The sequence below is a fragment of the Lagopus leucura genome, unplaced genomic scaffold (genome assembly GCF_019238085.1).
Source record: "Lagopus leucura isolate 7727_CA_CO unplaced genomic scaffold, USGS_WTPT01 Super-Scaffold_100019, whole genome shotgun sequence".
Lineage (NCBI taxonomy): Eukaryota > Metazoa > Chordata > Aves > Galliformes > Phasianidae > Lagopus > Lagopus leucura.
The window spans coordinates 3,664,992-3,682,848 of record NW_024962273.1 but is presented as its reverse complement, the minus strand read 5'-3'; the positions used below and the strand labels follow the sequence as shown (position 1 = coordinate 3,682,848).

At 38.4% G+C, this 17,857-nt stretch overlaps 1 protein-coding gene across 1 annotated transcript in view; it reads left to right on the top strand.

The window, feature by feature from the left end:
• Window positions 1-15,379, top strand: part of ARHGAP15 (Rho GTPase activating protein 15) — a 316,032-nt gene extending 300,653 nt beyond the window's left edge. Inside the window, exon 14 of the mRNA XM_042877717.1 lies at window positions 14,099-15,379. Coding sequence (XP_042733651.1) covers window positions 14,099-14,282 — 184 coding nt within the window. The 3' untranslated portion in view covers window positions 14,283-15,379. The remainder of the gene's footprint in view (window positions 1-14,098) is intronic.
• The last annotated feature ends 2,478 nt before the right edge of the window (window positions 15,380-17,857 follow it).

Here is a 17,857-nt window from a genome sequence, read left to right as displayed (position 1 = left end):
AAGGAAGGAAGGAAGGAAGGAAGGAAGGAAGGAAGGAAGGAAGGAAGAAAGAAGAGGAAAAAAAAAAAGAAAAACCTACAGTGTGTCTGAACAAAACTAAGCTTCGTCTATAGAAAGATTCCAGTATTGTGGGCACCACACCCACACCTACTGATGTGGTCCAAGTTTTTTCTTTAGAGGCACCTAATTAAGAAACCCTGACTCATTTACATGGATACGTTTGATCTAAATTACACTCTAAACCACACCAAATTAGGAGCATCTGTGAATGCGAAGTGTTTGTTCCCAGTGCCTGGTAGAACAGGGCCAGTTCTGGACGGCACATGTTCAAGTGATGAAAAATATTTCAGATGTAACATACTTCTGAGACTTACTTTTCCACTAATAATTCATAATGAGTTAAACCAGTATCTCTGCTCAAACAATTATTTCAGGCTGTGGTTAAAAAAAAAAAAAAAAAAAAAAAGTCATTTTACTTTTTAAAGGAGGTGGGTAAAAACATTGTTCAGGGGCTGTCCTGATAAAGGGCCTTCACACAACCATTAGCAGGATTTGAAGCTGTGTATATCAGATATATATTAGTCCTGAAGCCTAAGGTGAGGAAAACTCTCTATGACTGATTAATTGCTGCTCACAGACCAGGCATTCTGACATGATATACCTTCTTCTGTTGCAAACCTTCTGTGCCATCTTTCCTGGAGTTCACAAGAAGGTGTCAAACTGATGAGGTGGTACCACAAATGCTGATTAAGATGAACAATCCAAGACAGCAAACCAGATCTGAGAGAGGTGCTTGCTTTTGGGTTGCTGTGTAGATCAGCTATGTTTTTTTGCATTCTAGTTGGCCACTCCATCCAAAAGAGCGTCCTACAGCAATATAAGAACTTTTATCCTGCTTTTCCCTCTGGGAAAAAACGAGCAGAGGAGGCTGCAAAAGCCACTGGTTGCTGTTTGCAGTCTAAACTGACTCAAGAAATAGCCTTTATCTTGCTCTTATTTAAGCCATAGGAGCAGCCCAAGCACTAGGGAGTGCAAATCTGAATTCCATGCTGTGTTTGCAATTCCCAGACTGCAAATGCAATTTGGCACAACCGTCATTGGGCCCACAGTTTTTGGCAGCTACCTTTTATTCTTCCTTTCTTTTATGCTTTGTGAATAGTCTAAGTTACATAATACCAGTGACAATTTGTTTATGGCAAGCATTAGAGTCACTGTTTTATGATTACATTCAAACTTGAAGCCACATTTTGACATCTAAGGATCATCTTGCATTCTCATATATTATATACAATGAAGGTTTGTGTTCCAGTAAGGGAGGGTAGGAACTTTATAAATAACATGACTCCTTTTGTCTGAAGAGATTTTAATATATTTGTCTGATCTACTGTTTTTGCAGTAGCTAGAATATAATTTGAATATATTAATATTTTCAGCAACTGTGCTCAGGGAGCCCACTTAATAACTTATGCATGGATATATAGATACACTTCAGACAGAGGTAATGTTTTTAGCCCTTATGTTGGTAATACTTAGACACACACAATGAAAGAGCCTGTTCTTTCCTCCTCTTTGTTGTGGGCATGCATTGTGATGGTATGGAGCCAGTGTTCTTTCTGTTGTCTACACAGCCTGGATTCAATAAGCAGTTATATATGCATATTATGACAATGTGGTCAAGGAAACCAGATTTTTTTACTATACCTTCATGTGTCTGTACAGTATAAAATCTGGTATTTATTTTTCCTGTCCTCATTCAATATGTTAACAAAATTATAATTTGATACAGGTTATGTTCACTTTATAATTAAAATTATAGATTTAGATGAAAATACAGCAAGATGTTGCTGAATGGAAAATATTTATCTTTCTGTACATTATGCATTATGGTGCAATGTAAAATCAGAAATCTGTGCAGTGGCTAGCTCCAGCCAAGCTTGTGCCTATTTGCCTCCTCCCCTGGTCCCCAAGATGCCACTAATCACTTCTTCTAAGCTGGGGCTTCTACACCAATCTCAGTCCCATCACTAGATGACATTGCCACATCCCCTCCAGAGCGATACGGTGGTCTTCAGAAATGCTTCTGCACCACATTCCTGTCACCGTCACAAAGCAGAAGGGGAGTAAGGAGAGGAGAGCTGGGGCAGACCCCACTGGCAGTTTTGCATGGGGCAGGAGTGGGACTGAAGAACTTAGGAGGAAAGGATGGATAAGGAGAGTACCTCATAGAAATGCTTCATTACGTTTGTTGGCACAGAAAGGAGAAGAGAGGAACAGGGATGGACCAAGTGGCCAAGGGAATTTTGTGATCTTCCCTTTCAAATAAGCACAAGTAATATCATTATTATCCATGATCTCACTTGGATTCCCTAGGCATGCAAGGGACCTAAGCTAGACCATCCTAAACTGCAAGTTTCAGATATATTTGTAAGCAACATACTCATCTTCCCAGCTACTCAGTATGAGTTTGTTTGTTTGTTTTTAACCTATGCAGCATTTTCACGAGATGTGCTCTAGAATTATATAAGACAAAGTCATAATATCATTTTAAATTCCACAGAACTATCTTCAAATAAATGGAACTGAGTACATCTTTTAGATTTCTGTCATACTAACCATCACACTCCAAAGAATCAGTATTTTCAAAAACTTAGCAGGTTTTCAAAAAATGTTGTGACCGTGTTCTATCCATTAAGTTCATAACATATCTGCTAATCAGGCATCAAATATCTTTCACCTTGGTGAAAGGGTGTTTTGAGTCTTTTTATTTTTGTCTAAGTTTTTTATTTTGTCTAAGTTATGATGGAGAGATTTGATGCAGACACTGCTTTTTGAACAAGGTCTAACCCAGTGATGACTTTCCCATGATACAAACATCAACACTGAACGTCTGGTTTTTGAGTCAAGTGTGGTCTGGGTTAGGAGTACTAAGTGAATTGTGTGCATCCTCACTGGCTTTTCTAAATTTTGACTTTGGGCAGGATCAGAAAGAAGAAGATAATTGCAAGTCTGACCATTTCAAGTTAACAATGTTTTGTATTAGAGCTTCAAAGATAGAAGAAAAACAATTGAGAGAGGCAGAGCTGTCTACATAGAGAACTAAAGATTTTGGTGAAGTGAAAAGTAGTTAGTTCAACAGTCCTCTGCAAATAGTACGTATGTGAAAAAATGCTTGACTTAAAAATGAACAAATAAGAAAAGCAGAAGCCAGTTTAAAGCTAGAAAATATCACAGAACTTACTGCACTGCAAAGGGTGCATCTTAAAAAGAAACAATATATGGAAAATCCTGCACTCCAGGCAGTTCTTGCATTTAGTGCAGTGGACTATACACGTGCACAAAAAATAAACATCAAGCTAAGGTGAGTGGACAAGACAGACAAAGTGTAAGTAGAAAAGACAATGCTGACATAGTAAATTCATTGCTCAAGGGCTAGTAAAATGTAAATAAGTTTAAAGAAATCAAAGACTCACGGCACATACTCACTACTGCATTTAAGAGATATATTCATCCTACTCGTGTTCAATATCAGTGCTGAAACAATCGTGATGCTGGGAGGCATGTTAAAGCATCTTTCAAATCTGATACAAATGCAATACATATATGTTGCACTTGTAGCTTGTGGAGAGCTCAGAACTGAACATGAATGACTAAGAATCCTGGTTGAGGTTAGATCCCGTATAAAATCATTTCTATTGGGCAAAGCACTGGGTCGGGAAGACTTTATTTCAAAGAACAAGATGATGATAGTGTGTAGAAAGACTAGGTTTTAGATTAAGGACAATTAATAGACCAATATTCAGAGGGCTCTGCAGATTTAAAAGGACAGGAGACAAAGCAATTTCTGAAGTTATTGCATATTTAAGACCTCACAGAAAAGGAAACTATCAGTGAAAGTTTGTTCCCTGACTTTTGTGAAATTCTTTGCCACATTCTCCAGTTTCAACAACAAAACACTGGTTGTCTCACAAAACTGAATAATTTTTTTCCTGACACTGGACAAAAACAATGTGCTGTGAGCAAAACACGGCTAAGTTTGGCACAAGAAGCTCTGGACTTTCCAGAAAAGATGGATTTCTGAGCAGGTTGGCCAAAGTTTAGCATCTCCACTCAAAATTCCAACCAGTTGTCATTTCGAAGCTGTAAGTCATGTCAGGGCTGAGCTTGTACTGTCAACTGGATTACTGTAGCAGAAAAGTACTATAATTGAAAGCTGCAAGAGGTTATAGATTGAGCATAGTCAAAAGCAATATTTCCACTCAGTAAAAGTAGATATCATCACAACTGAGACTATTTAATATTATACAAAGTGGAATTTGGATTCCATTCTACTCCTGGTCGGTGGGAGGTTTGTCAGCGACTTCCATAGGAATCAGAATTTCAATCACTGTCAAGAGAGATGCAGCAAAGGGTGTGATTAAGCAAGCAAAGTTAAAATAACTGTTAACTAGAGGCTTCCAAAATAAATTTTCTGAGCACGGACTTGTATCTAACTCAGTGTTTTCTTAATGTAGCAACACAAACAGCTCTGCCGGGGAACAAGGCTTATAAAATTGTGCTAGTAGAGTATGGTTAAGGTTTGCAGGCACTCTTCCACCTGAGCTGCTCTTTAGAAAGAAGGGTAGAGATTACTGGAAGTAGTGCATGATGCTGGCTGGCAGAGGCATTTAATTTACTGGGAGGAGACAAGATGCTATCATATTAACTCTCATTGTCCTTTTGTTTTTCTTGCTACTAAATCTGAACCAAGCAATGCAATTTATGTGCATCTGTGAATAAGGCTCCATAGGGTTTCCTCTGTGTTTTCCTCTGCTTTGGGTGTGCTGTAGAAAGGCAGCCTCTTCCATCATCTCACTAAAATGCCTGAGTTACCAGCAGAACTGGTGGCTCTGCTTTGTTTTTGCAGCATATGTTTTGTTTGTCCACTACTGAGCATGGTATGTCAAAGCATCAGTCCCCATCCAAAAAAATGCTGCTAGACTCATTAATCCAACTTTATTAAGAGACTTTTGCTTTATGGAGGAGTATCAAATATTATTAAGACAAAGAGGATAATAAGGAAATGTGTTTTTTTTTTCCCTCGCTGACCTAGTTTCTAACCTCACATTAAAATTTTGCATTGATTTTAATTATGCTTAATCTAAAGCTGAGCTCAAAAATTTAGCAGGCTTAAGCACTGCTTTTTAGTGAATTTTCTCGCCTGTCAGCGTTCCTCAGGCTTTCTTTGCTACAGTTAGAAGTTTATTTCCAGCCCAACGCAAAGTTGACAGAGCTCTCAATCCATGGAGAGCATCCAGCACAATCACTGCACAAGGCGTGAGTTCAAACATTACCTTGCTCAGCTCAGCCTTGTGCACAGCATTCTTCACAGAACAATCACAGCCCTTTTCTCATCAGCGATAGCCAGAGGCAGTAATAAGGGTGAAGGATATCTATCATGAAAAGTCCAGCGTCAATGTGTTCCCCCAATTTATTTACTGACCTTCAATGCAACAGGCATACTCCTGACCCTCATGAGATGAAGCCTAAGGGGAAATGGCACTGAGCACCAATTCCATATCCTGTTGTTCTGTGGTCTAAATTAAGTGCTAATTAATTACCACTGGCATCTTTGGCATTGCCTGTCAAATTGGATTTAGGATATCCTTTCACTGTTTAAACAAATAGCCCTACATCTAAAGCTAAAATCCCAAGTGCTAGCATCTTCTTTGCTTTAAAATTTTTATTTAAACATTTGGCAAGTATCTCCATAGATTTTGCAGGTAGAATTCAAATAAAAGAAACAGGAATTGATATTGTCAATTTTGATTAATAGTCCTTCATTAATAAACATCCTGTTATTCAGTTTCCACCTGCAGTTGCTGATGTTGCCTGGAATCAATTAACTCATATAATTTGATTTATTTTACAAAGACATTTTTGGATGTGCTGTGCTGATGATAAAGGTTCTATATTTATAATTCTTGATTTAAGGGCGATTGTTACTAACTGCTTTTCATTTTTAATGTTAGAAGGAAATGTAGCTTAAGATATTCTTGAATTTTTTTGAAAAAGAAGCTATTTAAGAAGTTAAAGCTTTATTCATATCGGACTATCATCTGTTGCCTTCTGAGCTACACAGGCCACAAAAGCATGCAGATCTAGGACCTCTGACAGGTTGGGCTTTACAGTAAACTGGTTATGCTGCAGGAAATAATCAGAATTAAAAAAAAAATAAATACAGAAGTTACATCAGCAACCAAAAATACAATAAAGGATTCTGTGCATTATATCTCGATCTGAACATACATTATTCTATTTAGTCTCACACTGCCTTTATCTCTACTATCCAGACACCTCTAAGTGTATCAGCATCTGCCTAACATCTGCCATGGGTGGTTTTGTTCTCTCCCATTCCTTCCCCTGTACTGACTTGTGCTTGCAGTGGCAGTGTGGCTTCAGTGAGGAGCTTGCTGTTGCTTGAGATATATGTGCTTCTACATGGGTGTTAGGGCAGAAATGAATGTCTTGTGAGTGGAGCTGCAGCAAGAGGAGTTTGAGATGCTCCTTATGGAAGTCCATGGCCACCAGCTGACTGCAAAGGAAGTGGCTGTCCCCAAACAGCAAGTGCCAGGCTTGCACTGTGATATCATAGGCTAGCCAGATCTCCTCCTCTCCAGTCTTGTAAGTATTAGTCAGAACAAGCTTGCATTCAGTCACAAAATGTTAAAAACCAAGACAAACTGAGAGGGCAGTGTGCCCTCAGTAAAAGGAGATCTTAACAAGTCACCCACTTGGGTCAGTTCCAAAAAGGGAGACATGGAACATTTGCAGAATGAAGGAAGATCATGTGAAAAGACATTGCTTATAAAAGTCAAAATCCATTTATTTGACACGAGATGATTTGGAGGCGCAGGACCCAAGTCTTTGCCCAGATCAGGAGCTGGAATAGGATGCCCAAGACATAGCTTGTATATCATAGTATAAGAACTACTGCACTCTTCACAAGCTTGTTTCCTAAATCAGATCTGAGTTATGGCCCTTTGAGGAAAATGCAGGCACCTTGTCAAGACATGATGTTGATCAGCACATGACATAGTCCTAAGCACATGAGATGGTAGAATCCCTGGCATGAGTTTCTAACTTGTAATGAGTGCATCTGTTAGCATGGCAATGGTGGGCCAGTTTTCTGTTCCCAGAAATGCCTGTGCATTGGCAAGATACAATTATTGATTAGCACACAACTGAAGAACACATCAGACCTGTGGTTCCCACTTCCCCAGGCTCCCTGATGGGGCCTCACAAGGGAGGCAGGACGATGCGTGGTTTCAGGCTCTCTTTGACACACGGCAGGTACCAAGCCACCCTGTCCTTTTCATGAGGCAACAGCTCGGTTTGGAGGCCATGAGGAGGAAAAGGGAAGGTCCTCCAAAGCATGTTATGAAACTAGGACCCTACATTCTGCCTGTGTCCCTTTAGACAAATATTCTCAGTCACCTGGAGAACAAAGGCTTTCTTCACAAGACAGGTGCTCTGCATGATGTGGGCAGAGGTAAGAGCACACGTGCTCCCAGAAAGGATGTCACACAGGTAGCAAAGTTCACTCAATGGTGAAAAACACTTTATTTTAAGCAGTTCTCTCATTAAATTAGAGTAAGCCAGAATAAATGCTTTTCTTCATGTTTTTGGAGTTTATTCTGCCAGCTGTGAACTGATCTTCAGAGCTAACTTATTTTTATTTTGGGCTGGACTCCAGGGCAGTCTGTCCAAGCAGGGCTCATGCTGTAAGGCAAGCAGGAGATCCCCTGAGGAAGCCTACTCTTGCACCAGTTCCCTGTCAGCTGTCCAGATCCCATATATAGCCAGTCATTGGTCAGCTCTAAAATTTAGTATGCAAAAGAAGACCGCATCAAGGGCTCATTCTTTTGCCTCAGTGCAACCAAGGAGAAGGGATTTTTCCCAAAGAAATGTAATACAAACCTACAGCTGCAGACTACAGGAAGCCTATGGAGTTTCTGTAGGCCAGAAGCCATTGAGGCTGTGTTCAGTGAAAGAAAGCTCTTAAGTATGTCTGAACCATTTCTGACCCTTCTCATAATGTATCAAACACCGTGACCTGGTTTCTCTATTACCACACTTAGCTATTGTTTCAAATTTAACCTGTGGATGAAAGAGTACCTTGGCGTTTTGCACTGGCAGAAGGAAATAGCTTGAAACTCTATTAGCCCACTGTGATCTGTGCACTGTGTATGTTTGCTGGAGAAGAAATCTCATGTAAAAGGCAGTCACTGTAGTGTTTTAGAAGTCTGCAATAAGCACGAATCTCAGGTTATAGCTACACACACAAGGCTCCCCCCCCCAGTACGTAACAAGCCATACAGATTTCACAAACAGCAAGCTAGGGATTCAACTGATAATATTTGCTTTTTCTTAGCTTCATCAGCTGGTGAATACCACTATAATACAACTGAGCAAATCATCCATAAAGCCAGGACATAAATAATAATGAAGTTTAGTTTGCATTCATAAAATATCAAGAATCCGAATTTATGGCTAAATTTTAATTTTATCTACATTGCAGTGCAATGAATTGAACAGTTTACATAAGTAGAGCTTATGGCATCAGAGGCTCACTTAACCACCAATTATTTCAGTAAGTCTCTCAAGATGGGTTAAGTAGTGCGTAGGCCACATGCTCCTCCTCTATACTTAGCTGTCTGTCCTAAGCTGGCAACAGAGTTCCCTTGGGAAATGGACATTTCTGCAAGGACCATTTATAAAAGGACACCTTTTAAATTGTTGCTTGCATTTTAGGATGACTGTCAATGGCCAAATTTTGTAGTTCAGTTGTGTTTTTGGTACCAAAAAGCACTTAAGTTCTGAATTAAGAACAATCACTATAGCTAAACTGACCTAAGTTTACATTAGAAAATGATGTTGCAGTAATACTCTGCATCTCGGAAGAGTATGTAACAGGACACATGTAGAAAGGAAATACACCCAGAAGAAACCTGGTAGTTTATCTGTGCATCGTTTTGTACTCACGTTTCGCTTTTAACACTGAAAAACCCATCTGCATAAGCCCAGCCAAAATGTGCTTATACACACACAGACATTATCACTTAGTAGGATGGTACGTTTTATTATCAGGTTATTTTCCAGTACATTTGGCACAGTTAAGGTAAGTATATTAACTTTACTTCCAAATAAAGGAAACAAAGTTGTGCTGAATGCCTCAGCCATTTTCAGTGAGTTAAGAACTGACAGGAGGTCCAAGTAATCAACCCTGTCTACTGTGCCGAGCTTTCCCCAGGGACATCTCTTCCGATCATACAAAGCATCTGACTGGCATGGATATAGAATTGCTTTCAATAAAGATTTTATTTCAAGCTTGGATGATTTCTCCCCCAAATGTCTTGTCACTAAAGCAAAGTATGTAATACCTGTTATTTTTTAAAACCTGGGAAGCAGCTTTTGCGACGGAGGAGAGCATAAAACACTGAGTTGAATGTTGTTCGTCGTAAAAGTCAGATTTTTACATGTTCAAATTGATCATGAGCTCTGCAATATCAAAAATCAGACAACTACTACATGAAAACTACCCCATCATAGTGTGGTGATAAGGTCTGTTAAGACAGCGATATCTGAGGTGAGTAAACTCAGTTGACAAGGCAGCTGAGGCATCCCCAGGACAGAGCTCTGAAGATAAAACGCATTTGCATATCTCTGACTACATATAGGAAACCAATATTGGATAATTTGAGGATAATTATTGGTAAGGCAAATCAAAGGAATGTACAGACTTTCACCCCCTGGCGCAAAACAGAGGAATTTGCAGATAAAACCATCTGGCTAGTTGTTGCTAGCACAATTCAGCAAAGATACAAAACCCACAGAATGGGGCAGTCCATTCCTAATCCTGTAGAGAGTTAGTTTTTATATCAAGAAAATGGTTGTCATAAATATGTATTCTTTCCTTTCTGGAGAGTATTCCTCGTAATCTTTAATCTCTCTTAGCCTTTGTTTAGATCTTTGGTTTTGATCCTTCATGGCAGTGACTTCACCAATTGAATAAAATATTGTGCAGAATGCTGATGGACAAGGTTCTTACAAGAAAACCTACTTTTATCTCTTAGTCACCTGCTGGCTTCAGAGAATTTCATTTCCTACACCTGTCATTCTGGTCCACAGTATTTACCAGATGACTCTTTCTTACTTTCCCGTTTTTTTTTTTCTCAAAATTAGGGATCAGCCTCATTTTGTAATATGCTGCCCTTAATCATAGGCAATATTTCTGGTTCATGGAAGAGCAGCAGGCTCTTTGAACCCATTGAAAATTTGCCCTTAAATATAACTTAGAACAGTAAGAGATTACTAAGTTGGAGGGAGCCATTCCCACCTCAGCTGGCAAAGGGCAGCTCTACTCCCAAACATGCTTCATCTTACATTAAGACAGCTCCTTTCCAACTGGGATTTTCCTCCCTAAAGACACCGACTTATCTGTTTATTTATGTGCAGTAAGAACATTAAAATGGTGAGGAATCAGTCACTGTTGAAATGCTTTCTCCTCCTCAGTCATTTCTACAGAGCAGAAATGGATGAAGAACATTTCCTAACACCTAGCTTGTTTGAAGTAATAATCCAGTGTGCTTTCCAAATGTCAAAATTAATAACAATTTTATTTAGGGAGTTTGAAAAATGTAGGTTTAATGAAACTAGAAAGCCAAACTCACCATACAGTGACCCTCTCAGTTGTAGGGTTGCCCTGCTCTCAGTCACACGCTTTCCAGCTCACAGTTGCCTTGGCAACAGCCAAAGCATAAATTCTAAATATTCTTGCTTATATATCTGCCATTGACACTTCAGTCCTCCTATCACACACTTCTGCTGTTTCAATACATCATTAATTTCATTACTATTAATAATGAGAGCTGTACTTTCTGTTTCCTGGCTTGTAATATTTAAGGACCAACACCATTCTTGATATTAGGAATTCAGATCACTTATCTGGGGGGAAAAAGTCTTGCACACCATAATGCCCTGCAATTTCTTGATATGGTTCCAATATCTGTAGCACTCGATTATAGATTGTTTCTAAAATAATCATAAATTGATGGATCATTGCTCCTTTCTTTTGTGCTTTACAAGACATATCTCTGTAATTTCCTTCCATTTTTCATGTTGCAAACGGTGTATCGCTCTCTCTGCTCTTTTATTTTCTGTGCCAAAAAAAGGAACTATTGCCCATTTTTTAAAGTTTTTTTTTTTTTGTAATAGAATTTCACTTAGCAGCTTAGGTAACTGTTTTAATTGAGTACATTTGCTTTTGTTTTGCTTTGATTTTTTATTTCCATTTTTTTTGGGAGGGGGTGGGCGGATGAAAAAAAATCAGCAGTTGTGAAATCTCATTGGTAAATATTTGTAATTTAAAATGGCAAAAGGTCCGAAAGTCATATTTATTTTCTTCAGTCTGGATTAAATTCCTTCCTTCTTTCCCTCCAGTATCTGTATTTTGCCACAACTCATTTAAATACTCCAACTTTCCTGAAAAGTATTCCTGTTTGCTTGGCTTAGAATTTTTTTTGTTGTTGTTATTACGATCATGAAAAGAAGTGCAATTGCAAGAGACAGAAAACATCATGAATTTTCAAGAGGTTTTATCCACACAATAATTATTTCACTAACTTTAGTTTAGGGGCCTCATATATATGTGGATGTTTTCATGCTTCATATCGCTGCACCAAACCAGACAGCAGGTTCCTTGGCATTGCCAAGGAACATCAAGGTTTATGCCATACTCTCACTTTGTGATACCTAAGTGATTGTAGACCATGGCTGGCAGCAACATCACTCAAACAGGACTTAGCATGGGCATCTCCAGGAAAGGCAAGGGGAATCATTCTGCTTAATAAAGATGGCAAATGAGGGCACAGCAACTGGCCATCCATCTTCTATTTTCTGTGTTCACATCAGAAACAACATCTTGATGGTTGGATTTGATGATCTTGAAGGTCTTTTCCAACATGATTCTGATTCTACGATCTTGCTCTGAGTTTTACAGAACAAGGAAATCAGATCCTTCCTTTTCTTTCACTTCATCAGGCCCTTTATCCCTGACCACTTTTTTTCTGATTCTGCTCATCTATGGTCCTTTTTTTTTTTTTTTTTTTTTTTTGTCTCCTGCTCCCTGCAAAGTGTTTCTCATCCAGCTGTCCATCGTCAATGCCACCTCATTGCAAAGCCATGGCTAGTACTAAATTAATCTCTAATATTATAAAGTGTACAGCTTCTCAGTATGACTTTTCCCTGGTGAACCCCCCATCCCTCTCTATGTCTGTGTCATCTGAAAATACTGTATAAGTTTTCCAACATCTAGCCTATAAAAAGTTCAGCAGAAACAAGTTCTTCTCACAGGGATAACTCAAGCTCCTTATACGTCCTTTTGCATTAGTGGCATTCAGGAAAACGTTTTCACTCGTTACAAACTTTTTTAATTGTGATAAATATGTGTGACGTCCATCAGAAACCCACGCAGCCGTTTGGCAACAAAACTACTAACTTCTGAGACTTTTTGGACTCCTAAGTGATGATATGTTAATCTTACCACAGAGGAAACATAATTATTTTTTTAAATTTATAATAAAGATGGTGTATTTTAAGAAACTAATAATTGAGCCAATCTGATTAGTGCCATATGGAGAGTGTTTTATGCAATGGACACCACAGTTAAAAGCATGAGGCAGAACTAAGTAATGTTTTCTATTTAGATGTGGAAAAATCCATGAGCATCAGCGTTCAAGGAATGTGGTATATGACAAGATTGGCAGAAATCCACAAGACGACACTTTTTGTTTTGCAGCATACCAGGAACCTGAACTCACATCTCATGAAGTTTCATTCACTTACAGTTTAACTTACTGTAAGTTCGGCAGTAGATAGAGCAAAACAGAGATAGCTACGATGATTTTAAAATTGCTGTCTGGATTTTTCAAAGGTAAATGAGTGACAAATAGGAAGAGACGAATAAAAGAAGAACTTGGCTTCCAAAGCCCGCTTGGAGTATTTAAGTTAAAGCTACCAGGTTAGGGAAGTAAATTCATTTACACATTAAAGTTACATTTAGTTCATATTCCTTGTAAAGCTATGTAATTTATTTGTAATATATCTGTATTTACTTTCCAGCCTAGAATATTTTAGATATTCTGGAGGGTGAAAGGAAATAGATTTTTATTTAGTCCACACTCACCGCTGCAGAGATTTATGCAAAACTGCCTACCTAACCTCTGTCCATTAAACCAATATTGTTCTTAGTCCAGGCTTCTCAATCCTTAATGTCATTTCCACAAGAATATTAAGTCTTAATACAGACAAAAGATCAACTTTTAATAATAATGGTCCTCCTCTCATAATTTGTGGGTAATAAAGATATCAAAGGTTATAATCCTTACCATTGTTTTCTAAGCCATCCCATTAAGGTATGTGGTTTCAGTGTCCTTTAAGAAATTTCTTGTCAGGATAAGGCACGCAAAAGTCTTTTCAGTTATATAAATTTCACAATCCATTTGTGAGCATACTAACTTTATTGGATTTAAATTAGCTGAAGGGATGCATTTCATATGAGCTTTATATTAAGGACCCTTTTATGTTTTCCCAACTCTTTCAGCACAGGAGACCATGCTACAAGAAGCAAAGAGATTTTTCCCTGAAGCCACCAAAACTGTTACCATTAACATTGCTTGATTATCTTAACAGAAAGGGCAACCTCTATTTTCAATATCTAAATGTATGAGCCCAGAAGTTATTCCCTTACGACATACACCTGAAATAATGGGCATTCACGAGAAAGCAGCAGAAAATCGTGCCCTGGTATAAGTGAATCCTAAGTGGGTCTTTAGCTCTCCATTTCACACACATCTTGTGGCTGAATCACCTTTCATTACTTGTCAGATTGGCAGAAGTTGTCACTTCTCTCCCTCTTTTCTTCCTTTTCAATAACTCAACCAAATAAACATCCCCAGTAGGAGAGTGAGCGAGAAAGGAAAGTGCCTCTGTATACTTTGAATGCAACAGCGACTCCTTTGACATCCCTGTTTTTTAACCAATTATTTCCTTTCGTCAACAGGATAGCAGCCAAGGAATCCGTGAATCTTATGTCAACACAAAGCTTAGGAATTGTGTTTGGACCAACACTCCTTAGACCTGAAAAGGAGACAGGGAACATGGCAGTCCACATGCTGTACCAAAATCAGATAGTTGAACTTATGCTGAGTGAGTACAGCAAGATCTTCGGCTCTGAGGAAGACTGACAGACAGGGCCTGTTATTGAAAGCGTTCACATCTGTCTTGATGTCTAATATTTTTACATTTCTGTAAACATATTTCTGAAATATTTCTTTTTCTTTCAAGTGACAGATGCCTCGTTTTGTGAAAACTTAATGATGATTTTGTGTTTAATTTTCAAACATTGGAATAAAAAATATTGTCAACATTTGCCTATATGTATTCCGCATTAACCCTTTGAGAGTTTCATTATGCTAGCACTCCAAGTGTCAGTTTTTTGCAAGCTGAGCATACAGCATATGGCCAAGGACCATAGAAAATGCTGTTTACCAACATATGCAATGGCACAGAAAGACAAAGAATAATTGAGGAGATTGATGGGAAATGGAATAAATATGTATATCAAACACAACAAATTAAAACGGATACAGCATAGCTTATAGGGAATTTGAGTATAATTTACCTTTCCCTTTGATATGGATTGAAAGTTAAATACACGATGAATTATCAAGTCCCCTACATCACAAACTGAAGAAAGGATTCAATCTATTACATTTAAACAAATTACTGAAAAAAGAAAAAGCCAACAAAACACAGTCTCATTATTTGCATTACAGTGCCTCAAAAAATACAACTGAAATCGGAACTTTGGCGTTTTTACTTCAGTGCAGTACATGAAATGAAGACATTGCATGACTGCTCATTTTAATGTAACATCCATTTTGATTCTTCATCACACTGTACATCTGCCCGCTTTCCCCAGCTATCTCATGTTCTGTAGCATTTGTATTGTGCTCCTGAGGATGCTTTATTGGTGAACTACATTAAATTCATCTAGAAAGACCTTTAAAAAAAAGCCTTTTCATATGCCCTTAGGATTACTTGGCTAGACTTGAATCAATTTATGCATTTGATGGTTAGTTTCAGTTGTCATGGATAAACAAAAGGGTAACTGTCTAGAATATATCAAATATTGTTTCATTTTGAAATGTATGTTTCCAGCTATACACATCTCCTACCCTGTTTTGTAAAAGTATTCTGCTGATAAAATGTAGACTTATGTTTGACAGCTTTTTAATCAAGTTCAAAGAGAATAAATAAAACTAATCCAGTGTGGTAAAGAGTCTGTCTGGTTATCGATTTGTTCACAAAATGAAAAATAAACCATGTAAATAAGATGTGTGAAACACAGATCTAGAAGCAAATATTTAAAGCAATTAAAGACCCCAAAACATAGGATTAATGCGTAGGTCTGCTGTGCACAAGAGATATGTCTTCAATATCACCTCGGCAGATCACGGATTTCTCTAGTTTTTACTTAGCATCATTTTAGAAAATACTGTGTTATACTGGAAAGATTGTTCCTCAGAACAGTCATTTGTGGTAAAGATATCTATATAATGAGGGCTGATCGTTAACCAAGACCGGGCTCTTTTGTCAGGTAGTAACACGGGCAGAAAATAACACCAAGAAAACATAAAAAGTGTGTGAACCCACTGGCCCCAAGACATTTTCCCATGGTCCACAGTCAAGCAAAGCTGAGAGGTAATGATCAGCAATTAAAATGAAAAATATAAAACCAAGACCGTGTCCCAATATATCACAAGTATTCCACATAAACATTTCTGAAGGAAACTCTAACGTTTAGAAGAACCCAAATTCACTTTACTTTCAAGAAAATATTTTTCATGTTAACGTCAAGCCTGGAGTACTTAAACAGTAATGCTTTTCAGCATTGTCATCTTTAGACTCTTTTAATAGCAACAAGCCAGGCGCTGTTTATAGCCTGTGGAAATGACTGAAAGAAAGATAGTCAGAAGTTCAGTCTATGCCTTAATAAAGACCATTCACATTATGGCCCCACGGGTGCTCACAATCATGCTATTGAGGTAATTTCTGCTATTACTGGAAATGAAAAGTTCACTTGTTACTCGGATCCTGTTGCACTCAGAAGAACAGATTCTTAATTAATTAATTAATCTTCTTTTAAGCTTTCTTTGGAGCACGTAGACTCCACTTTTCCTGTTTTTATAAGCAAGAAATGGCTTGTGAGATGAACCCGCATCTTTTTATGAGATCAACTGGTTTTGTTGAGCTTTAAAAAAATAAAATACAAGCGAACTTTAGGGCACACAATCCATTCTTCTGTTTTGAAGGGTATCTATGCGAATTATTCACAAATGTGGTGACTTCCCTGTTAAATGCTTCATTAAATCTAGAAGTTTGATCTGTGGGTAGCCTATTCTGAAAGGACACAAGTCGGGCTCATCAGAGGAGCCTGTACATCCAGTGTGTATAGCAGACAGTCTGTGCTTCCTCATCCAGACAACAGAAAGAAGCAAGCAGGGCCTGCCACTGAGCTGCGCAAGTCCCCCAGATCCGAGTCTTCTCCCTGATTCCTTTAATGCCTACATGAACACTGGGGGAAAATCACTGACTTGGCTGTTAGTGTAAGTCAAAGACCTAGGCGCATGGCTCTGGCCATCAGCCCTTCAGGCCAGAAAGTGGCTGGACACATCCATTTTCAAATCCCAAACATGTCTAAGTCTGACCTCTATCCAGTATGAGCAACTCACAGGGCGCATACACCACTGCATTGCTCCTACAGCTGTTTATTATGGTAATATTCACTACAGTTGGGTAAAAGTTTTGCTCCAGATCTTTTGTGTGTCAGAATTAGACTTGCAGAAGACTTTTCTTCAGGATTAATTTGACAAAAATAACAATGTAAGCAAGAAGTTATCACTACTATTAGCAAATCAGAAAAAAATGAAAGCTGAGAATGCAGCAGTGTAATTTGTCCAAGAATCCCCATGTTTAACTGCTCCATATAACAAGTAGCTCTTAGTCACAGTGCTGTGAAAAAAAAACAGCTGTCCTATTAACTTGGATTTATACAGTAAAAGACAACATTGGGAAGAGTATGTATATATGTATTTGTATATCCACAGACATTAAGTGAGATTAACGTGCATTTTAATTGATAGCTCTTCACTTCTCTGCTAGGCCAATCACAGTGCAGGTCTGTTTTCGTAAACACCCCATGTTGCATCAGAGTCAAACCCTTCCATTCAGATCAAAATGCTCAAGAAGCTTGAGTAGGCAGTATATAGACCATAGGTAGAGTTTGGGAGAAAACCTGAAAGAGAGAAGCTGGGACCACAATCACTATTGTAGTCTGGCATAGATTTTACATGGTCAATTCTCAACAGAGGCTGAAATACAAGCCCCAGGGAGTGCACATCATATTATTATTGCACAGCAGGTTCCTTTGAGTTGCATTCCTTTTTCAGGAGGGGAACATGGAGTATCAGGAAGCTGAATACAATCATAGATGGAGGTCTTGATCACAAGCTCTGATTTTTGCAAGACTTACATAAGGGCCCCAGAGCAATGCTTGTTTTGCAGAACAGAGGGACGTTCTCTAACACTCATTTTGGATAACAGGAAAAACTTCCCCCGAGGAGCAAGGAGTACAACGAGTAAGAAGCAGCTTCAGCAAGTGGTCTGCTGAAGACAGGACCTACTCAAATCCTTCAATATTTAAGAACTGGAGCCCTTCATAGCCAATAGGGTTGTAGTCATGGAAATGCTAAGTCAT